Raw genomic sequence first — 24,019 nt, 5'->3', positions numbered from 1 at the left:
CTGTTACATTCAGCAGCACAGATGGTAGTAATTAGATGATTTATTGCTTCTCTTCCATACATGACTGTGGGATAGTTGTGGGTTTGTTAGCCTAGTATGGCTTATATAAACTTCCTTAATATGTAGTAACAATGGCTTCACTGAACTGACGGTCTCTAATGTCTCTCTAATCCATTATACTGAACATTGATGTATTGATATATTTCTTTAAAGTGAATTTAATCATATTATCTAGAAGGAAGCCATTAAAAAAAGGGTGTTGACGTTATATGACTGAGTTGTTATTTGCAAAGATGAACATGTTAGAAATGAATTGGTTAAATACATAGTTTAACTAAACACTGTTAAGATTAAATTGATGTCCTCTTCATCCATTTCTGATCTGTTCATTCCTGTTTCTCACGGAGTTCATAATTCAAGTTAGGCAAGTAAGTCAAACCTTATTCCGGTTTAGTATATACACTAAAACTGTTACTCTTCTATCATATCAGTAATCACTTTATGCCACTTTTCCATGCATTAAAAAATAGGTTCCAATTTAAGTGACATCTGTACGTGAACAAACCTGAAGTGGAAGTGGTTTGGGGATTTTGTGGATTCCTTTTGCTTTTTGTTCACTGTTCTGATTTTTGCAAGTGTACACTACCATCTTAATATTTTCTGACTTAAAGCTTTGAAAATTAAAGTATCTGTGTTGAACTCCTCACGTCTGAGTCAAATTTGAGGTTCAGTCTTATTGTTGGAGCTTTGAGTTGGAGGCAAAAAAGCTGAAAGAGGAAGAACCTGTCTACGAGACTTTCATTGGTATTTTCCTGCTCTCTAGTAGTCCTTTAATGGCTTAGGATTTATAAGATAGAAGTGGAAAGAGTATTTGCATGCCAGCAGTCTTTGGCTCATCCATTCTTTCCTTGTGATGCCGCATACCTGAAGATCTCACAAACTCTTTGATCTAGAGAACAATTGCTATGTAGTCCAGAGTTCTTGGAAGCCTCCAAGTGCTCTCATGTGCTGCCCGACGCCTATCCTACACGGTATACAGGTATTGGCTAATTGTCTGTATCTGTAGCTGTAAAGGAAAATAGTTTGTGTGGGCTGGTTGATTTGTTTTTGCCTTGGTAGTGACAAGTACTGCATTTGCCTTGAATTTCATGCTCATTTGTATGGTTCTATAGTTACAATGTCAGATTTTTTTTTTTTTCTTTTTAATGACGTTCTTTGACGACGCCCCCCCCCCCCCCCCATTGTGGAAGATTGATATAAGCCTGGGAGGGTTGCTAAGAAAATCACTATACAAAGAGAAGAATAACTGACTCTGCAGAGCGCTCTCAAGCTCACAGACAGACTGAGAGGTTTTTAAGACTCTTTCAGTGCGAATGATCAGATATGTGAGCTAAAACAGTTGTATACAAATATTTCACACACAAACCTAATTTTGCTTTAATTGGGGTGCATTATTTCCCATTAGTAGCAGTAGTAGTATTTTGTAACTTGTAATAAATTTTACAATAGTGTTTGAAGGTCACATCCATACACTAGAATGTTGTTGTAATGGATGCCGAGCAGAGAGAGCTAAAGCCTTCCTGGCTCGCTCATCCAACTAAGTACAAAAGAGGGCGTCAAAAGAAGCAATGAGACAGCATTGACCAGCATGATGGGCAGTGGCTTCGGCGGACGGGGGCCTAACCTTTAACGCAGCCTTTCTTCAAGGCTGTCCTTGTAGGTGTTACTTACAGTCCATTTCGTACAGGTGTCAGGTTCTGTGATAAAGATCATCATATTTCACATTTATGAACTGCTTATGAACTCCTTCAGAAATTTCATTTCTCACTTAAATTGGTAACAGCAGCTTAAAAAGCCTATAAACTAAGACAGAAAGTCCACACAAATGACACATTGTCTATCCCATGCAAAAGTTAGTCATAGTTTTGCTATTAAATATTAGTGATAAAAATGTTGAAACAAAAGGTCTTGCTGTAACACAGATTTGTTTTATGGCTATGGAATGAGCAGAATTTGCTGGTAGGGAAAAAAAATTACGTAGACTTTGGACTTTAGTTATACTGGCAAGCTTAGCAGTTCTGAATCCATTTTTAAGGATATGCAGTGTGCAGAATAACCTTGCTTCAGCCCTTCTTTTGGAGCATCTCTCCTGTGACCCAAAGTCCCAAAGGGAGGCAGGCAGCTTTCATCATTCAGCTCCTCCCACCTGCTTTAGCAAGCCTGCTGCTTAACAGGCTTTCAGACTGAATTTGCCTTTGAGCTCACATTGCCGATGGTTACAGCAGCTTCCCAGGATATATGGGTGCCCCTCTTATGTCCTCACACCCTTACAATCTACTGCATGCTGTATGTGTTCAAGCTAGAATTTGAGTTTTGTGCCGAAATTTCTGGCTGCTTTTCCTCATTTCTCACTGCACGCCTCGCCTTCAGAAAACAGGGCTAGAAACTACCCTGTTGTGGGTTTTTTGTTTTTGTTTTTTCCTTGTAAGACTGGGACAGTAATTCACATTGTCACTCACTTCAGGAACTCTTCCTCAGCTGTACTGAGAACATACCTCACGTACTGAGGGATGCAGATAAATCTGTGAACATTAGAATAGTGTTTTTGTGGTTTACAGCTTCATGGTCTGCCTATGTAAGGCTTTTACAAGAGCTAGAAGACACTCACCTTGTAAGTGTCTATGCACATGTAAGGCCAGGAGTGGCTCAGTTACCAAGTTTTGGAATTTCTGCTGAAGAATAAGGTTAAAAACCCTCCAAGGTCCATCCCTATCTCAAATGAAGGAAAACTCCTTCTCATTCCCTGTATCTGACATATTTCAGTATGAATAAAGGAAGTTATGATATAGCTTTTTTTATTTCTAGAAACACCGTCGTTGTACATCTGTAGTCAATATTATTACAGTATAATGTCAGTAACTTTTCTCCTATACTGAACAGGAGTACTAACATTTGAGAAGCAAAACTGGTGGTTTTGTGGCATCATACAAAGAACAGAGACGTTTGAATACTGAACATTCACCTTCATCCGAGTTTCTAGTAATGAGGAATATTTGGTCAATGTGATTGTGTTAACTTTAATTTAGTCTTGGTTTCCATTTCAAAGGAGTTCACATGTGAGTGAGAATACATCATAATACTTTTCTTTGGAACTTTTGTCCTAAGAATGTTGTAGCAAAATTTTGCTACAAGTGGAACATGGCAAGAAGACATCACTCCAACCAATGCATGGCTCTTAACTCTAAGTTACTGTTTGTTTGAATTTTTGATGGAGGCAAGAAATTAAAAAAAGAAGTAAAAAAAAGTACTATTCAGTCACCAGTGCAAATTTTGAAGCTAGTAGTCAAAAGACTGGTTATGCTAAAATTTGTTGGGTTACACTGAAATGTTTACTAAGTGTCATATTTAACATGGGAGAAAAATGCAACAGTTTTGTGTGGAAACTTGGATTTTTTTTATTTTTAATTATTAAATGAGATGTGATACTTTAGCTTGGCAGAAAGGCCATCACGTAGAAATGTGTCAAAAGCTTGTAAAATTGTAAGTGGAACGCAGAAGGTAAATAAGAAGTGACTGGGGTACATGCTCTGTAACACTCCACACAAGGTGCAGTGATGGCACAAAATGTTCTTCCTTATGTAATACATGGTGAGAGTAAAGATAGCTTTTTTTTTTTTTTCTTTTTATCATTTTGTCTTTCAGTTGACTTTAAACCTCATGCCAGCATGGACACTGTCCATCACATGTTACTCTTTGGATGTAATGAACCCTCTTCTACTGAAAGTTACTGGTAAGAGTTGCAGGCTTGTATTTATTATTGTATCTAACTTTTCCTGTATTGGTTGCCTCCAAATAAACCTTTTAAAGTGTCACTTTAAAAAAAAAAAAAGTGGAAAAACTGAAGGAAGAAGAAATGTGTAACATTCTAATCTTCCCACGCTTCTGTTTTGATAATTTTAGTTAAAGCTTTAAGAACTGTAACTAAAAATACATCAGCAATACTTCTTAAATATCACAGAATAATTTGGATGGTCTTTCTCAGTGTGATGGTCAGCATACGTTTTCCAGATTGTGTACGGATTATGTCTATATTCTGTGTTCTGTAGTGAATTCAAATAAATTGAAGAATGAAGTGTAGTATTCCAAAGAGAGAGGAAAAAAGACCATTTTTGAGAGAAAAGACCAAAAAAAATTACTACATTTGTGAACGATATGTTGGTGTATGCAGCTGTCAGACTTTTAGAGCTGTGATATATATGACTGTTATTTTGCAACACAGCATAGTCTTGGATTTATTTATTTATTTTTAATTGAGCCCTCTGTAAGGAAGGGGAAGTGGTCTGTTTTCTGCTTCTCGATGCATAGTTGACTATCTTAAAGAAGGTTTAAAGGTGCGTATTTCTGCCATAATTGCCCAAAATGAAGACAGTCCAGATGTTTGACAGGACCTGGAACTTGAGATGCCCTTTTTGCACTAACCTTGTGAATACTATTTCTAATTCAGAGCACTGAAACTCGAAGAGCTGTTCTGGCCTGGTACTACTGGATACCAAGAAATCTAGACTTCTAATTCATATTTAGAAGCCCAAATAAATGACCTACTTTTCAAAAGTGAATACTGAGAAGCTGTCTCTGCAGCTCTTGAGGAAATTAAGTTATCTGTGAGAATGGAAAAGCAGGATATAGCTTCTCCAAAAAAATTACCATGATGCTCAGTTGACAGCGAGTATAAAAATGCTAAGCTTTGCATATGTTTATTCTAAGTCAAGTTGCCAGTTAACTTTAATGCAGCTGTAGCTCCTCTAATGAGATAAATATAGTTATATTTAGAAAAGATATTGTGCTGAATGAGGGACAAATATACGAAACTTCTGAAAGAAAAGAAACTTTGAGGAAAAGAAATATTCCTATTTGCAAAATTACTAGACACTAGCAGCATTTTTTTGTGTTCTGACAGACAAGCTAATTATAATATCTAGATGAAATTACAGCAAAAATATTGAATAATCTGAATGCAAGTGGTACTATTTTATAATTTTAAAGATGATGTTTATAATAAGCTTTTTTTTGGTTGCAGGAAAACTTTATCTCGTCCCTTGAGTCATGCTTGAGAAATCTTGTTTTATAGAAAAGACTTTGTAGACTGGGACAAGATGTAAAGTCTCTACTATTCCTAGGGAGTGGATGTGATTTAATTCTTGAAGTTAAGAATCTTCTACTGAGGACAGACTGTACCTTGGAAATATCAGTCATAAAGACTTCAAGAGACACTTCATAATCCAAATTCTAGGCAGTTCTGATAAACCAAAATCCATATCATAGTTTGCACATGGATGTGAATTGAAAACTGGAGTAGGATAGGGATATAAAGCATTGTCAAGTATTTGATTAAAAAAAAAAAAACATTCAGGGAGGCTTTCTTGGAATTGTTTCTGACTTTTGTATTCATCCTTCAAACAGTTTGGGTCGGCAGTCTCAGTAACCAAACTACCTCATTTCTTGAGTTCTTTGAAAGTAGCGATGTAGTTGCTTTTGGCTTTGTTCACCCATTCCATCTAGTATTTTTCCTCTGTTATGTTTTTCTGAGCAAGAGGTTCTGTACATTCCTTGTTCTTCTTATCTTTATTATCCCTAAGTTTACTAGAGGGTAGTTGCTAGTGCTAGCTTTAGACCAGAGACCTAGCTTCTTCTTCTATAGTTTGTCCTTTTCTGTGTATGGAGAAGTGTTGTATCAGGTGTCTAGAGGAAAATTGAGTTAAGAGCAAGCTAAAGAAGGTTCTCTGTGGCAGATGGTTTGGTAGTTAACTTGTCTTTCAAAGTGCCAAAACTGTGAAGGCAGAGGGAAGTTCACCATGCCACTAGAATAGATGTGAGGAGCCAAAGTGCTGAGAAGCTGCATTTGGGGTTAACTGGGTAGGTTACTGGTTCTTAAGAGGTTTGTGAGAGTGAACCTGTTGTGAAGCTTTACCGACGCTATAAAAGCTTATGTAACTTAATCTGATCTGTGGAACAATTTTAATACAGATTTTCTAATGCAGTTCTAAATTCTGAATTTATCTTTTAAAAATTTACCAATAAGATAACTAGAAATGGAATGTAGAGATAATAGGATAGTATAATGTGTTTTTCAGAAAAAATACAAATCTAGCACTCCTAATCAGCTCTATAGGTTTTTGGGAAATTATTTGATCAGTATTTAAACATACGACAAACTTCTGTCGAAAGTTTTATTTCCCTTGCACTCATCAACGAGGAGTTTGAATATTTATAATGAATGCTGTGATCTTGTCTTGCAAGAAAAGCAGATAAAAATAAAATGATGAAAGCACAGAGTTTCTATTGATTTATTTTCCCAGCAGACTGCTTTTCTTTCTTCTTTCCAGTGTGTCTTTTGCTAATGTTTAGAGTATACTTTCTTGAATAGTTTAAACTTATGTGAAAAATATACCAAGATAAAAACTGTTTGCATGTGTTTCAAATTAGTTCACACCTTGAATGTCTTATTTAAAACCGAGTAGGTTTTATTTCTAATGTGTTTTGCTTTCATATGTCTGGAAATAGTTTTGTTAATCTGAAATGTTCAGTACATGATAGAATTGTCCTTTTATAGATTGATCAGATACTTCAGATAAAGTCATGAGGCTGTTTCAAGGCACGTCTGAGGAGAAAATTGATTCTTCTGTTGTACTAAAAAAAAAAAAAAAAAAAAAAAAAAAAGAAAAAAGAAAAGTCCTCTAGTTTCTCTTCATTTGGCACTATACGGATTATTTTGTCTAAGGCTCAGTCCTCTAGGGAAAAAGAAGTACCTTAACCATGCCTCAAAAATTATGATTGGTGGGGTCTCTGCACTATCGAGGAAAAGCTACAAACTGCTTATCAGGATGCAAGTCTAACAGCCTGGCAGGTATTTTGGGAGGACTTGTTAGCCTAGTGATGGCAGACCAAGCAACTTGTCAGTTCAGCTGTCAGCTCAGTTGTTCTGAGAGTCTATGTGAAACTTCTGGTTCCTGAGCTTTTAGATGTGAAGAGGCAGGTCAATAGCTTGAAAATCATAAAGGTCTTCCAGGCTGGATCAGACTTGAATCCTAGGTTTGACTTGGATTCAGGTAGTGTGATCTCACTGGCTGTATCATCATTTTTCCCAGATGAGAGCGATCACCCAGTCAGTGAGAGTGTGCGTGAATTGACAGTTAATGTTGCTTTTGTTTTTGATGGCTGTACCTATCACCTGCCTGTCAGATTGAGACCCATAATTAATGTCATATTTAAATCTGACCTTCCTGATTTTTTTTGTATGCTGGTTTCAATTAGATTGTACTATCTTTTTCTATAAACAATTTCTGAGCTATGGTATATGCTTTATATTCTCAGAATACAAACCCTTCATCGAGGGGCTCACCATTTCACATCTCCTTTACTGCAGTAGATTGGAACAGTTCATCTTGCTTTGCCCATAGCCATCTGTAAGGCTAGAAGGATCGTCACATCTGTTTTATATGAAACAGGCTTTAGAGATCTCCTGAGTTTATGCCTGTTTGACACACACACACACACACACACACACACACACACACACACACACACACACACACACACACACACACACGCTTATGTAAATGTCTTAAGTTTATTTTGTGTCTGTGTATATGTAGTTAATATTGTGTGTGTATATATGTGAATGTGTATACTTAAACTTTCAGACGTGGAGCATCTGTTGCACATTTAAGTTGTTTCAGAGAGTAATTGGAATCACCTTTAAAAGCAGATGTTTTCTTACTAGCTTAAACTTGCTAGCTTTAGTTTCCAACTGTTGGAAACAATTTTGTTATTCTGTTGACTCTGTAATGTATATTTTTGTTTCTGTGCTGTTGATTTGTTCTTTCCTTCTGTTTTCTTACCTCCAGACTAACAATGATGATTTTGCTTGCTCTTCCGTCTACTAGGGGAAAGAATGGCTGTCTAAAAACTGACATATAAGTTCACCATTAGATTTGTTTAGCAAGGATCCTTCCCTTTACTATTTACATGGACAGCGTATCACACCTTTTTTTATTCTTTTGAGGCATGCAGTGTTAATTTTTATGTTATTTTAGTTTCTTCAGCGAAATTCTGGGCAGCACTAGCCTTTGCTTTGCAGAATTGTAAGAACACTAAAATATACGAAATCAAAGCTATTTTTCAAACTGTGTTGATTTGCACTAGCTATATTATGGAGAAGTAAGCCTTTAGTAGCATTCAGAATGCAAGGACAGAATTGATTTCTCTTGGGCGTGGAGTTTTATCTGGGCCTATTTTGAGTATGGGAGAATGGAGCAGGGAAGGATACAGCTTCCAAGTAACTCTGCTGGAGTTAGCTGCCTGGTGGTCATGGCAGTGCTGAGCTAAAGCTATGACCACCCCCACACTCCTTTTCTGATAACTTTATGCTGTTTGGCCTTCCAAAAGGCTGTGTGGTGGTGCTGGACCTGAGCTGGCTCTGCGCAGAATGACGTGTTTCCTGCAACTCTCTTCCCACTGCTAAGCTGCTGAGATGATCTCTACCTGAACATCCCATCTGAAGGGATGCATGCCCGTGTCCGTTGTAGAAATAGCCAGGCTTTACACAGAAACAGCACAGGCCCATAGAGCTTTCCACAGAAACAAGGTAGATTCACAGGGCTCAGGTTTCGCCCAGTGGGGAGGAAAAAAAAAAAAAAAAATCCTGTAGCTGCTTCTATTTCTTGATTGCAATTGGCCCTAGAAACAATTCAGCCACTATCACGTGCAGTTTTGTCTGAGTTGATAAACCATGCTCAAACCAAAGTATATATGTCTGAAATGGTTAACCAAAAGTTCTAATAAATTCTCCATAGATAATCAAGAATGTCTGAATAAACTGGGGGGGGGGTTAGTGAACTTTGTGGAACTTCTTAGCTTCCTAGCAGGACAAGTCTCACCCTGCATCGAAACTGCCCCTGAAATGAACTCCCATCTCAGATGATTTGTAGACAAAGCCTTTATTGAGATCAGGAGGAATAATTTTAAATAGCTGTCTTGTCTAAACAGGCCATAGGTTACCACCCACTAAGTCCTCCATCAGAATAGCTACTTCTGTTGGAAGTAGGGCATGTTTTTGAGAGCTTTTGATTGGAAGTAATGGTATCGTTCATTCCCGTAAAGGTTGCCAAAGATGTTGAGAAGGGAACAGCCAGACACATTTCTCTACCTGGGAGGGGGAAATCTAAAGATTTATATTTCTCAGTGTAGTTTCCCACCACTGTCACTACGGCAGAATTGCTTGCACCATTCAGCTCTGACAACAAAGAGTGTTAATTCACACAATCTCTGTCGTACAGATCAAATTTTCCCAGTTTTCTCAAGCATTTCTAAGTATGTTTAGTAATGAAGTATGCTCAAATGTAAATAATATACTCAGAAATGTGTAACTTCTTTAAAAAATTGATATTAAAACAACTTCTAGATTTTCCCAAAGTCTTTTAAACTAATCTAATTTTCATTTCTGGGCAAACTTTCTAGCAAAGATATAGCAGACCAGTTCTCAAGAAGAAAAAATCATTTTTCTTAACATTTAAAATACCTTTTTTTTTTTCTTTTACAAGTCTTGGCTAGAATCGATGAAGAAGAGTGTAATAGAGACAGAAATACAAAAAATTATTTGCTCTCTTAATGCAAATATATTTGGTCTTAAAACACTGGTGTTTTGTTCCCATAGAAACTTCATATATTGTTTTTCCCTTAGTCTCATCTTATTTCTATATTAATATTTAAATGTTATTGCCAGCCACAAATAAGGTCATTCAAATGTCATGATAGGTTTATTAAACTCATCTAGCTTTTCATTTACCTTTCTAACCACAATTTTTAATACATCTTAACGTGTGTGCATCCTAGTGGTCATTCCCTATGGAAAACCAAAATTATCAATCCAGTTGAGTATACTGTAAACAATTCTGAATCATATGCAGAATTATTTTTTAAAAAAATTCTTTTGCATTCTCTTGACTTGGAGGTTAAAGGGTTGTATATCAATGGGCCTGGGTTCAAAAGAGTTAAATTTGAAGATGTTGGTTTTCATCTGTGTGGTTTGGATGTTGATGAGTCAAAAGGGATTTTGAAGCACCTTCTCAATTTGATGGGGACATTAATATTTGAAAAATACAATCTAGCACAGAATCCCTAATGTAGCAACCAGAAATTCTAACGGGGCTGCCAGGAATGAGCGTTGGGAAGTGATTTACACTGTCCTAAGCTTTTAAATGTTGTTATTTTCCTATTGTTTTGTAATAATCCCTCTTCTGGTATGAAATAACTTAGGCTAAATGTGAAGTGTGCTTTGATTTGTGTAGTACATTTGCTGTTTACTAGTTGCATGATTTCGGTTTTTTTCTTTCATTCATAAATGAGTATGCATACTTCAATCCTGTGGTGTGGCTTGTACACATACTTTCAAATTTTTTCACGTTCAGCTGATTTTCTTAAAATAAAATCTTAAAGTTCGTCTGTCAGCATTTCAAAGAATCTATATTTTAGTTTTCTCAGACATAGTAAATTTTGGTTCTTGCGGGGGGTTGGAGGACAGGACTTATTCTTGTCCTTTTTTAGATTTATTAATGCTGTTTAGGTATAGCTTACAACAGTTATCAGTATCTTCCAAAGAAACTAGAAGAGGTTTATCTACATGTCAGTTTATAGGATGTGAAAAGGGATAGTGCAAGAAAGGAGGCTACAGCAGTCAAGAAACATTAATCAGGATTTGGGGGCAAGTTAATAATTGACACTTAGGGATAAGAAACAGATAACTTTATTAATGTAATGCTAAATAGATGTTCTGTGTAGCTATTTCTGGCATGCTAGGCACTTTAACTGATTCCATATTGCCACCTCTGTAACTAGGATGGATTATCCTTAGATTTCCCCTTGGACTCGACTTTTTTCAGAACCACATGGGGGAGGTTGGAGGAGGCAGAAGGGTAGGTGCTGCAAGATGGACTCAAGATCTTGCAGGTGGCAGCACCTGAATTTGCAAAACTTAAGCTCCTCTTCTTCCAGGAGCACAAAATGTGCCATCGAAGGTCTGGCTATCATTTATTTCTGAAGGCTGGCGTGTCTGTCTATTTTGGGCACGAGCAGCAAGTTTCAGTGTGCTGTATTCGCATGGACATGTATTTCTGTGTTTTAGCGTAGATGTATATTTCCTAAACTTCAAAGTCTTAACTATGTATACGCAGCCCTAAAAGAATAGTGAAAGACCTCTCTCGCTGACATGGCGGAACATTTTGCCTTCAATCTAGGTAATGAGTCAGAACCACAGTGTCATAGAAACGCAGCTCCTTGGCATGCCCAACGTGGAGGAGAATGCCACGGGTGGGCTCAGAGGAGCTAAAAGAGCTTACAGGAAAGCAGAGGGGAGGAGCTGGGAGGAAATAGGCAGAAGCCTTCAGTAAGCCCTGCTCCCGCAACACCCAAAATGAAAAATTGACTATAGATATTGCTAAAAAAAAAAAAAAAAAAAAAAAAAAAAAAAAAATTTTTTGACCAACAGTCAGATTTATAGTTATTAGTATTATTATGTTGTATACGCTTATATTGAATTTATATGTATTTGGTGCTGCTCTGTTCTGATCTCATGATTTTCTGCATATACCATATAGAAGCTATGAATTTCAGTGAGTGGTTAATATTTCATGTTGGTTTGCAAATTCACACTTTTTACTAGCTTCCTGCTTTTTTCATGTGTTCATGAGTCATCTTTATTCTTTTTTGTAATCTGCTCTGGCTTTGGTTTTGTTTTGAGAAAGCTTGAAGTTTCAAGGTCAGTGTTGATGCCTGTATGAGAGTAGACTTTTTTAAGCATCACGGAAGAACAGTGTGTGTATTTTAGCTCTCTCCCCCTCGCTATCTTTTACCCCGTTTCTATCTCAGGGAGACAGAGAGAAGAGAGAAACAGAGTTCAGAACAGCCTACATACCTTTCTAAATTATTCTTATTTTACTTTTTTTTCTTTTTTAACCTAACTGATGTGATAGAATATCTTTCCTAAGGTTTTAACAAATGCTGTGGTGTAAATGAAGGGTTGCGGGCCCAGTATGTTGTGATAAAAGTGAGGCTGCAATTCTGGTTTCTGTTGTTATTCCTCCTAACCAATCTCTTCAGCGTACTTCTGGAGCGTGCTGCTTAATACCTGGTTAGATCCCTAAAATCTCTTGTGTTTTTAGACAGTAGCAATTGAAAGCTGCAGAGTTCTGCCTGCAGCTGTATGAATCATTAATTATGAAACATTTCACCTATCCTGAAATAAGTTTGTCCAGGTAGCAGCTTCTCTTTATGGCATGTTTCTTTTGGGAGGGGGGGAGGGACAAGACCAGCAGACCAGTAGATGTTCTGAGCAAAACTGGTGAAGGGGAAGAAGTGAAGTGTTCCCTTTCCCTCCGTAGTCTAATGATTATGGCAATGCCTCCTGCCAGAAGAATACACAACACCTGTGTTACAGTAAGGCTCTGAGGGATCATAGGAGCTCTAAATGTTCTGCTGAAGTGGTTTTCCCTACACCTAAATGCCTATGCCATGGGAGCACGGACTGGACTGCAGAGTCACCGCTGTGCTGAGGGTTAACATGGATGGTTGAGGTGTTCTCCACAGACAGGTTACTGAGCCTGCATCTCCTAAAAGGCCTCGTCTTTTATGCTCTTATTCCCTTCCTCATGCTGTGTGAAACTTTATTTTCCCCACTATTTAAGTTGGGCTTATTTTGTGTGTACAAATATTTTCTCAGATCCTGTTTTACCAGTAGTACAAAAGACGGAAGGCTTCTGGTTCGGGTTGAAACCTTGGCTTGGGTATCAGCCATTACTGCATCTGTCTTGGATCGGTTGGTGTGTTCAGTGCAGTTGCAGGTTGAGGCCTCCTCAAGCTCGTATCTGTAGGAAGCCGTGGTGCCGCATTCATGACCTGACTGCGGTGCTCAGGCCCCCAGTGCTTTGAGCCCAGCTCTGCTGGGCCACTGCAGAGGATGCAAATGCACCCTGCAAATAACCCTTCTTCCTAAGAGAGGATTGAGGGAGGGAGGGTGCACAGGTCGCAGCCACTCAAACCTTACTACTAATTCCGCTCACACAACGCATTCGTATAGTGAACAAAAATAAAGTGACTTCCCAATCTGGGAGGCCAAACCCAACTGTTTACTTGGAAGGGAAGGGTCACGCTGATGTAGCAGTGGCTTTTAGGTAGGTGTCTGAAAAGTCCCTCGGAGTCCCTAGTTTCCTCATCTGTGTATATGATCCTGGAGTCCACATCCGCATATAGCAGTCCACACCCCCTTGGAAGTGGTCCAGGTCACACAAGCTGTTGCTTTCTGGTAACCATTTATCCACACAGCTCTGTAAGTACCTTTTAAAACAAACACGCACAAAATTCACACAAACTCACACAGAAGGAGCCGTGACCATGTGTGTGTCTGCTCCGTGGCCTCAGCCCTGGAGTAGCTCTTCTGGCAAAGGAAAACAACCCTGCATGTCACCTGCAGCTTTCTAGTTGCAGAGGCTGGGGACAGCAGCTCTGGAGCTCGCGGTTATTGTAGGTGGCCGTGACCTGTTTGTGGTCTGCAGCTTGGCACACACTTTGTTTTTCATAAATAGAAAAATTGAGGAAAAAAAAACAATGCAGTGAAATGAAAACTCAGTTTGAGGCAGTAAGCTTGGGTCTAGTAGAGGGAAGAGTGTGAGTGTCTCCTATCTGTGGTTTCATAGAGAGCCTTTGTGATATACTTTATTTATTTATTTTATCCAGTTATTTTTTAGATGGATTTTAAATGTCAAACTTGGACCAAAAAGCTTGAATGTTTTTGTTTTTTGCTGCTTTACATATGGCCTCTGTCCCTCTGTGCAAATCTGGCAGCCAATGTCATTTTGAAGCACTAGAAACTTCCAGTTGGTGGTTCATCCTCATAAGTTTCCTTTGTTTTCTCACCACTGGTTACTAACTAGACTGACAGGGACTATCAGAACTTTCTATAGATTTGATACCATTTGCCTAAAATTATCTTAAGACAGAGGGAGGGGAGAGAAAGAGGTTAAGACAGAGGACCTAGTGACAGCCAGGAATACATCCTAAATTAGGAGAACTGTGTTTAAACAAAATACATCCAAAAACATCTTCATACGCCTTAAAATCAACACTTTATGCATGTAATTCGCCTGGCATTTGCAGATCTCAAAATGGAAAAAAAAAAATCATATTCCCTCTTGTTTTCTTTCCTCATATTTTTAGGGACTGTGATGAAGGAACATGTAAGGACAAATCTAATATTTTGTATGCTTGGGCAAGAAATGCTCCACCTACCAGGCTGCCCAAAGGTATGGTGCCTTTTATGTGAAGTTCTTGCATGCAGGGGCAAGGGAGAGAAGATGATGTGGAAGTAAGCACCTCGCATCTCTGGGAAGCTCCTGCAATGTTTTATTAAGTCTTACTTGATTGAAACTCTATAAACTGTAACCTCATAAATTGTGAATACATCATGCTAGATAATATATTAGGGAGGGTTTTTTTGGCATCCTGCTTGCTGTAACATTATGGGCTTCAGTAGGGGGGAAAAAAGGCGAAAGGAGAGAATAATAATACAATGCTTGATTTTTATATAGCATTAATCTTGCATTTCCTACAATGTATTACTAAAAGTGCGCTATTTATACATTGTTCAGTGGCACAGTTTGTATCATCCCTCTGAAACTGTTAACATATTTTCATGTGTTCAGGAAAGCACATAAAGGTTTTCATCCGATCATTGAATTTTTCTGTGCTCTTAAGTATATTGGATAATTTTACCCATTTTTCATTTCTTGATGTTTTGATGCAGTTGGACAGCAGCATGTTCATACCCATGGTTTTATATAAATAAATGACTTTGCTGAATGTGATCAAAATTTTCTAGGCTAGTAGGAATGGTACTTCTGAAAGACAGTGAGAAGTAGTTCTTTCTAATTTCCCAAGGGTCCGGGGAATATCTACCGACTATATAGCCTAAGTCTGAAAATACCTTGAGTTTGAGATTTTTTTTTTCTTGCATTTTTACTACTACTTTTCATAACCTGGAGCAGTGCACTGTGCATTTACACATTTATCAGCAGGAATGTTATTTGATTTGGTTTTTGGCATGTTAATTTAAAAAGAAAAAAAATGTTGCTTGGACTCTGTGGAGGCCTGGTATTTACTCTGGTGTTAAACTCCAGCAAGTAATAATTTTGTTGTCTCTAAGATGCCCATAAATATAATGGGTTATTTTATAATGATATTACATTTGCGAACAGAGATGCTGCAGTTGCCTTTGCAGATAGGCTTTAGCATTGGCAGTTTTTAATCTAGTGAGATTCACTGGCTGAATAAGCAGAAATTGCTTTTTCTGCTTCTTTCCAAGTGTGTTCATTACAGAATCAATGTAGAAAAATCTCTTTTGGTGGTAGTGATACTCCGCAATTTGTGTTCATTTTTTCAAATTCTTCCTCTATCTATATTGTTACTTTTGTCAAAAAATGACATAGTTTCATAACTTCCACAAGGCTTTTTTTTTTCCAGAGTTAGATATTTTGGGATGGAAATTAGTTTTGTACTGCAGATTTTCTTTTCTTCATTCTCAGTGTGTTCTTAGGTTAGTTTTAATACTATCTTTCCCAAGTAGTGTAAGAAATGAAAATTCTACCAAATCCTAGAGGGGTGGCCAATACTGTGATTTTTTTTTTATTATTATTATTATTTTTTGATTAATTTTTTTAATAGTTGTGTCAAATCTGCATTCAGGTTCTTGGAATGAGAGACTTCTTTGCTTAAAGTATAAATCTATTCAGTAATAGTTAACTTATGGTCCTAGCTTCTTAGTCTGGGAATGTATGGTGGTGTTTTTCTCTAGTTTTCAGAGCAGCATTTTCCTCACTGATATCTCAGGGACATTTTCTATGCCTTCACTGTAAGCCACTACAGTAATTTGTGTTTTTAGATACTGTCAGCAATGATGAACCATTTTACATTGTATTATTTCTGAAATCTTAATGCGTTTTCCTTCTCTTAAGGTGTCGGATTCAGAGTTGGAGGAGAAACAGGTAGCAAATACTTTGTGCTCCAGGTACACTATGGTGATATCAGTGCATTTAGAGGTACGTATTTTGGAACTTCATTCTGTTGACCATATCAGTTACAGAAATTCAGAGCATTTAAAAATACGTTCATTATCTGAAGAAATAAATTTCACTGGTAAAGATAAAGGCATACTTGTAATAAAGTTAATATATTGACTCGAGATTTTTATAACTTTGCTTTATCTTTAAATGTCTGAAAGTGAACAAGGATATCTTTTTCCTCAAAAAATCTGTGGCAGATGACTTTACCTAATGAAGAGGCAAGTTAATAATCTTAAGATGAGGGAGGAACTTCTTTTTCTCTGTAGAATACTGTGTTTTTATTTAAGAAAGTTGAATGGAAAAAAAATACTCATGAACACCCTTACTCTGTCTTACCTGGTGAGAAAGATAAGATATACTTGCCAGTCAATTACAGTATCTGTATTTGGATACAGTATCTGTTCTAAAAATTGTAACTAGTGGATATGGTATCTTCTGATATCTTAAAACAACGTGAAAAGTAATCCTCTCAGGCATGGCAATATTTCTGTTGTTGTCAATGAGTGTTTGGATTTCATTAATGCAGATACGTTGTTGATCTGATGAAGGGCTGTTTTGGACAAGTTTAATTACCGCTTTTCTGATTTATATTTTGTGTTGTACCATGATCTTTAAATCAGAAATGCCTTATTCTGACACCTTTCAGATGCATGAATTTTTCTATTTTTCCACTCTTGTGAATCACTTGTCATGTGGCATCTTCACTTTAGGGCCTCTGTTTTATTCTAAAGAAGAAAAACTGCATCATCAGTCTTACTGAGCTCTGCTGTAGTTCATTAGTGCATAGAGCTGAAACAGGAATGTGGAGGTTCTCATGGATTGAGTGATGAATGAAAATGTTGGCCTTGGAAGAAGAAAGGGGAAGTAAAATAATAGGAAAAAACTAACAGCAAGAGTTTTAGCTTTTTTTTCAAAATGCGCATAGCAAGAAATAAGCTTTAAAAATCTTTGACTGTAGTATTACTACAAAAGAGAATACCAGCCCAGCGCCGATAGAAGTTACGTCACAAAAGGAAAATGAAAACTGCAGCGCGTGTGCTGAGCAAGGAGGGATATGCGTTACATGAGAGTAATTCCTGAATTGTGCCAGTGGCTTCTGTATCCTGCGGTGCTGCTGTGATAAAAGATCTGCAGATTGTACGAGTTCTCAATACACGAGTATCCCTGTAGTTGGCACCTCCCCTGGGCCACAGCACCACTTTTCTGTGCGCCTCTTGCAGGTTTGGGCAAAATTCGCCTAGCTTTTCAGCAGCAGTGTCCTACTATCTTTAATAACTTGAAGTTTAGCTTAAAGTTGAAAGTAAGGTTTCTATTGTGACACGAAATATAATGTATCATAATGGCACTAACGCTAAGTGGCGGGGAGGTGGAGGAAGGAACAGAGTGAGCGTGCTGCAACTCTTAACATGGGAGGGGGGCATACGCACAACTGAGGTTGATCAGAAAGACTGAGTTTTCATGAGACTGTTCAGAGGACTAGTACAGCCATGAGCTTCTTCACCTGCCAAAATAACTTATAATTAAAGCTGCTAACCTTTAAAGAAAACGTATTAGGTGAGAGCCTGCTCTTCGTTATTGCTTGGGGACAGTGAGAGTTAATCTTCACTCAAGTACAATTTGTATGTATATAGTTTAAAAAAAAGGGGGGGAGGAAAAGAAACATGAGATGAATAACTTCTGTTGCTCATTAGTTGAGGAAGTGTTTGGGAAATTTTAATTTGTAAATTAATTTGGTATGCAAATCTCCTAGTTAAAAACACAACCCAACCTTGTCCACATAACAGAAGCTGTATTAAAATAAGTTAGCACCTGAAATTAAAAGTTTTGCACCACTGCCCCCTCAGCAGACCTTCTTTTAGACGGGGCGGGGGGTGGAAGGATGTCATAGAAACGAACCCGCGAAATGATGAGAGTTTAAAGAGGTGTGGACTGTTAAGGCGGCTGTAGCTTAGGAAATACTATTGTCATATGTTATTTCAACACTTAAAGAATATGACAGAATGCCCTCTGTTTTTATCTTGTTTTACTTGGTAATCAGATCTTCTATTTTTAAAGTGAAAAAAATAATTTATCTTCTGTATCATTTTTGTGAGAAGAAAATGTTTTTCTAATTTTTTCTGGCTGTCAAAACTCCGGTTTGGGTAGAGAAAAATATAATTTAAATCTCTGAAACCTTAATTGCTATATTCAAGGCTATTTAATACAGAACTTTAGAACCTTAGAGATGTTTTTACACTTCAGGAATGATCTAAAAGATGCTTTCTTTATATCTGCTGAGATGTCAGCTGATAACTGTGGCTTTTCAGAATGTAAGAATATAATCATTATACTTCGTAAGTACGTGCAGTTGTCGCAATTTAGAATAGCGGAAAAATGATGAAAAATACTAAGTTTTCAGCAGCACATCAAGGATTCAGAAGCACTGTTCAGAGTTTAATTATCTGACTTAAAAGTCATTGCAAATATAAAATATTTGACTTGAAGTAATAATTATTTATGTATTAGCATCCAATTCTGCTTCCTATCAATTTTGGGGAAAAAATGTCCTAGGAAAAATTTGTCAACTCATTTTCAACTATTTGTAGAAAGGATATTTCTTCATTTCATTAACCAGTTATTAAGTTAATTATGCTTACTTTTCCTTCCCTCCTTAGCCGGATTTAAGTGTTTTCACATTTAGATATGCATGTAATGCTCAAATATCAAAATAAAGCATATTATATCTTGTCTAAAATACACATAGGTTAAAAAATAAAACAAGCTGGAAAAACAAAAATGAATTCACCAATGAAATTTGAGGTATGTTTGAAGAGCCATTCTAGGAAAATAATTGTTCTGTTTGACTTTTTTCACTTATATTACTAAAGCAAAAATTATTTTGAGTTGGAGTTATGGTTGATAGTAGGTACAATTATGTTACAAGTAAAAAGTAGGTCAGAAAACTGTCTGTCTTTTTTTATATACTCCCAGGTATTTCAGGGTTCAGATTCAATTGAAAGTAAATCCTAAGATCTATAACTGCACACAAATAACTTTGTTTGGCCTGTAGGGATATGCAGTGCAGTTGTCATGCTATTCGTGGTTTATTCTTTAGTATAAGTGGCTTCAGATCTGATTAAAATATATGTATATATATATTTCTTCTTCGAATCTCTAGAGTTTTTTCCCTTGTCCTCCTTGCAGCGAAGATTAATGTTGCTTCTAACCTGCCATACCAATATCTTAATCCTTTCCAAGAACTGAAGTAATTAAAAGTAGTCAGAAGCTAGGTAAAGTAGACATATCAGTGGTGATGTCTTTACTTTTTCTGAAAGAAAAATAATGAGATTGTGTCATTTTCTGTGCATGTAACTGGGTGCTGTGCTTGAAGCAGCTGATGATGTCTGTCAGTATGCTTGGAGCAGACTTTGGGGGGAGTTCTGTTGTTTCTGTTCATCTTGGGGTGCTGTTTGTTTAAGCAAAAGGCCCACGTTTGTGCTCTCAGCTCCTTCTCTTAATCCACTCACTTCTTTGCTAAAAATAAATTCTTCCACCTGTCATTCCTCACAAGATTTATGTTACCAACATTAGATGAAAAACAGATACACCTGGATTTTTTTCTGATTGGGGAGTCTAATTTTGGCTACCCAACTGGGAATTGTCTTAGCTGTCTCTTATTCATAAAAATGTGAATTGTAAGCTGTCATTTGAGTATTAGTACTATTTGAACACTGAATACAATGTGCTTCTCTGATAACAAGAAGGCTTGACATTAGAGTGCCTTGATTTAATTCAATTTGCATATTTGCCATTTTAGATGGTCATGTCTATGATATTGTATCAACAAATCAATCATTTGTGATTTTTGCAGGGTATTTATTTATTTCAATTTAAAAAAAAATTATGCGTGACCAGGATCAACAATATTTTTTCTTTTTTTCTGCTTGGAAAGTTGGTTGTAAAAATGACAGTGGGGAGTCTGTGCTTACATTTTGTTTCTAAAAAAAACAGTTAGTTTAAAAGAGGGAAATTTTTTTTCAGCTTTCATGATTAACTCAGAACTGAATAAAGATATATTTTCCCTTCTGTTTGTTACTAGATTTTTAAAAGAATATTGCTGAACTGGTTTTGGATGAGTGAACAGATCAGCAATAGCTAATCCCCTGACTTGCATGAAAAAATGAATTCAGCTAGTGTTCTTTTGGTGTCAAATATTAGGTATCAAAATCAAATGCAGTGTATTGAATTTGGCGCTTTCTTTAAAAGGATTAGGTTCATTTTTGTACTGTATTCCTTTGTCTTTTAAATATAACTTGGAGGGGGTTAATTCCCAGTGGGCATTAGCATAGGCATTCCCTAGCTCAGATAGAGCCTGTGCTCCAAATCTGAGGCTACCTCACATCGTTGATGAGGCAAAGTCAATTTTGAGACCGTATGTGGAGATTCTGAAAAAAATCAACAAGTTGACTTTTAAATAGCAAAGGGTTTGGCACTTGAGAAAAGGCAGCATTCTGCTACAGGAAAGCTTGCAAGTATTCTGGTAGCCATTTGTAAACTCTATACTGTGCCTGTTAAATATTAGAGCTAAAGCAATGAAAAAACTGAATATAGAGTTTAAATAGTGTGCTCCGTCATTCAGAATCCATGTACCCAGAGTGCAAAGAAAATAGGTGTCTCAGGGCTTTATTTTTCTAGTTCTAAATTAAAAACCGAGGATTTTCTTTGGTATCTAGGCAAACGTGATGGCAAGTTGAATATCACTTGTGCAAAATAAGTTCTCGGCCTCTTGTGAATTTTCAAGTATTTACATGTGGGAGCACTCGCAGCAGTCAGGCTTTGTGGCGTGAGCTGCCAGGGAGTCAGGCATCGAGGGCGGGCTGCTGAGTCCTGAGCTTTGCGCCAGGCTGTCGCCGTCGTTTGGAAAACCTCGGGGGCTGCCTTCTGCGCGGGAGCAAGCTCGGTAGCTGTGGGGCAGCCCTCCGAGCCTCCGCCTTTATGGTGGATTATCCCTGGTGTAACTAACCCCCTTGGGATCGTGCGTTTGGATAGAGAGACTGGCAGATTTGCACTGCAAGGCGTATCAAAATTGGCCTGTAGAAAGAGAGCATCTCTGTTTAGGATAATTTGGCTTTTCCTCGATTACAAGTGCTTCATTTGACAACTTGTGACTGTTGCTGGTATTTGTGGTGTTTCTCCTAGAAAACTTCCTAACAGGAGTAGCATAGGCAATTTTTTTTGTTGTTGTTTTATTTGTTATTAATCTATATGTATTTTGGCTGTTGAACTTAAAATTACCATTATCAAGTTATCATGTTCAAATTTTAAAACAACAGATGCATTTAAAATACTGGAAGCCAGTGTCAGGCATTAACTTGCACCATTAATTTTGTTTGACATTGGTAAATAAGGACAGAGAATATTTTAAAATGACTTTGTTATATGCATACAGCCTGCAAAAGGCAGTGGTAAGCACTGCTGCTGGATTGATTTCTGATGGAAACTTTTCATGGAGAATTAGCTTTGAGATAAACGTGTTTGAGTTACATAAATGTGTTTCCCTCTCTTTGCTGCATGGCAAATAAAAGCTAGTAATTTATTTGCCTTAGGTTGGCATACATTTGCTGGATAGCTGCAATACAAAAATCAAAGTAGTTAGGCAAGCTGGGCTGACAAACGGGAAAGAAGATGAAGATTTTGTTTGGTTTGTGCGACTTTTAGGGATCTTTCCACTTAAGCCTCACAGTGATGCTCTAAAAGAGAGATTGCACTGGGGACTGACACTGCCCCACTGTCGTCAGCTCACTTTGGTATAGTGTTCAGCAGCTTCGATGTTTCAAGGAGGTGAGCTGTAGGGAAAGACTAGCAAGGAAAACAGAATTTCCAGCATATGTTTACAAAAAGATGTTTAGCTCAGGCATGGCTAAATACAGCTATGGATAAAATTATAACATACTGTAATAAGTTCTTATGCATCTAGTGCAATCTGTCCACCTATTACTTTAGTCTTGATAATAAGCACCGCGAGTCAGATTCTTAGGCCAGAAGTTGACTATGTTGTTGCAGGTAATTGCAGGTACAAATTGATATGATCGGCCTCTATAGTAGCAATAATAGACCTCCCGCCGGTAGTCTTCAGCTCATTTTGACATTGCTCCAATTGGGACCCCCCCTGCCCCCCCCCCCCCCCAAAAAAAAGGAATTTCACCTTTTCTTCTTAGTACTTTGAAAACCTTAAAAGTCTGGAAATGCTTGAATACAGACAAACTGAAATATATTTGAGTCTCCTTCCCCCATTTTTAAAAGGGATATGATAATATAATAAGGCTTACATTTTCAAAAATGACTCATGTTTGGGGTGCATCAGGTTTATTGTTATTGCTTTTTGGGGTGGGTGGTGGTCAGCACTATTTAAAAGTTGGACAGCATAGTGATGTTTTGAATTGTAAATTCCAAAACTGAAAGAGACAAAACTGCAAATTGCTTTTTAAATTATAACATTAAATAATGAAGTAAGTAAAATGTTCTCAAAGGAAGCAAATATTTCCCAACTCTCATTAATAATTGAAGTAGTGCAAACTCTCTACCAATGTCAAACTTGTCCTTAAAGCCAACTTCTGCAGTGACATCTGTGCTATATTAATAGACAAAAGCTTAGTCCAGAGCACAGTTGGAAATGAGGAAGGTGAGGCAAAAGAGACATCACAAAGACCTTTATCTCAAAAACAGAGATACTGAGACCGTAAGGGAAGCTTCCTAGTAAAGGGGGGAGGAGCACAAACAGTTCCTTATCATGAACTTTTTCTAAAATGATGGAAACTGATTTTTTTTTTTTCTCAAATGTTTTTCTACAGTTTTCCTACTTTTGGTGTAATGCCTTAGTCTTTCTGCTGCTTTTTGATCCATGACTTGGCTCTTTGGAAGCAGCATTTGTTATTTGCGACTGACAGCTAGTGCTTATTCTGGTTTGGCATAATTTTGTTTTTTCTTTTTCTTTCCATCTAGACTGTGCTGACCATATCTTGATTTCTTTCACCTTCTCCCCCGCCCTGCCGTGGTCTGTTATTTGGTCCTGTCCCTTTTCCTCTTCAACCTTTTCACCACTTTCTTGGCTTCCCTCCTTCTCACCTCAAATGGAACATAGAAAGCAACACAAACTTCTTGCATGGAAACTCAAAAAAAAAATCATGAGATGAAGTTAAAAATGTTCCCAGAAAAAAAAAATTTATTACTGAAGAAATGATCGATACATCGGAGAAATATGGCTTGAGTGATTATTGTGTCTGTATTTCTCACTCCGTACTACATAAAACCATTTCTCAGCTGGTGTCTTTCCATATAGCTGTTGAGGCACAGCTCGGTGATTGGGATGAGTCTCATGTAGAGTTTAATTCAGGCTTGCCATGTGCTGAATGTATTTATGGAAGGACTTATTTTTATTGTTAAAAAATAATTAAAAAAAGGCATTTGAAGACTATTTTTAAATGTGTCATAATTTAAATTGGAGAATTTGGCTCTTAATGTTTGGATTAATTATTCTATGTCTAGTACAAGCATGTATGTGTGCACAAAAAATGATAAATAATGTGTGCTATTTTACAGAAAATGTTTATTTTCTGCAGTATATTGTTCATTTGGCTGTTTTATAGAACAGGCATAGTGTGGAAAATAGGGCAACAATAACTGGCTAACTACCGTTACTTTGTTTTTGCATTTGTGGTCTTAAAATACTCTTATTTTGATTATGAGTGACCTTCGTGTGTGTTAATACACTAGCAAACTTGTATTCAATACATTATACAGAATGTATGTATCAAATTCTCTGTATTTGAGGTAATATTACATGTAGCTTAAGACAGAGTTGGGAATTCCATCTG

General features: G+C 37.2%; 1 protein-coding gene across 5 annotated transcripts in view; it reads left to right on the top strand.

Moving 5' to 3' along the window:
* LOC135323513 (peptidyl-glycine alpha-amidating monooxygenase-like) overlaps nt 1–24,019 on the top strand; it is a 148,924-nt gene that overhangs the window by 75,094 nt on the left and 49,811 nt on the right. For all 5 annotated transcript variants that reach the window (XM_064501932.1, XM_064501931.1, XM_064501930.1 and 2 more), the window contains 3 exons: nt 3,703–3,790; nt 14,266–14,351; nt 16,059–16,142. In XM_064501932.1, the coding sequence (XP_064358002.1) occupies nt 3,703–3,790; nt 14,266–14,351; nt 16,059–16,142 (258 nt within the window). The remainder of the gene's footprint in view (nt 1–3,702; nt 3,791–14,265; nt 14,352–16,058; nt 16,143–24,019) is intronic.

This window comes from Dromaius novaehollandiae, chromosome Z (genome assembly GCF_036370855.1).
Source record: "Dromaius novaehollandiae isolate bDroNov1 chromosome Z, bDroNov1.hap1, whole genome shotgun sequence".
Taxonomy (NCBI): Eukaryota; Metazoa; Chordata; class Aves; order Casuariiformes; family Dromaiidae; genus Dromaius; species Dromaius novaehollandiae.
The sequence above is the reverse complement of the archived record's forward strand: the minus strand, read 5'-3'. Positions and strand labels throughout refer to the sequence as shown.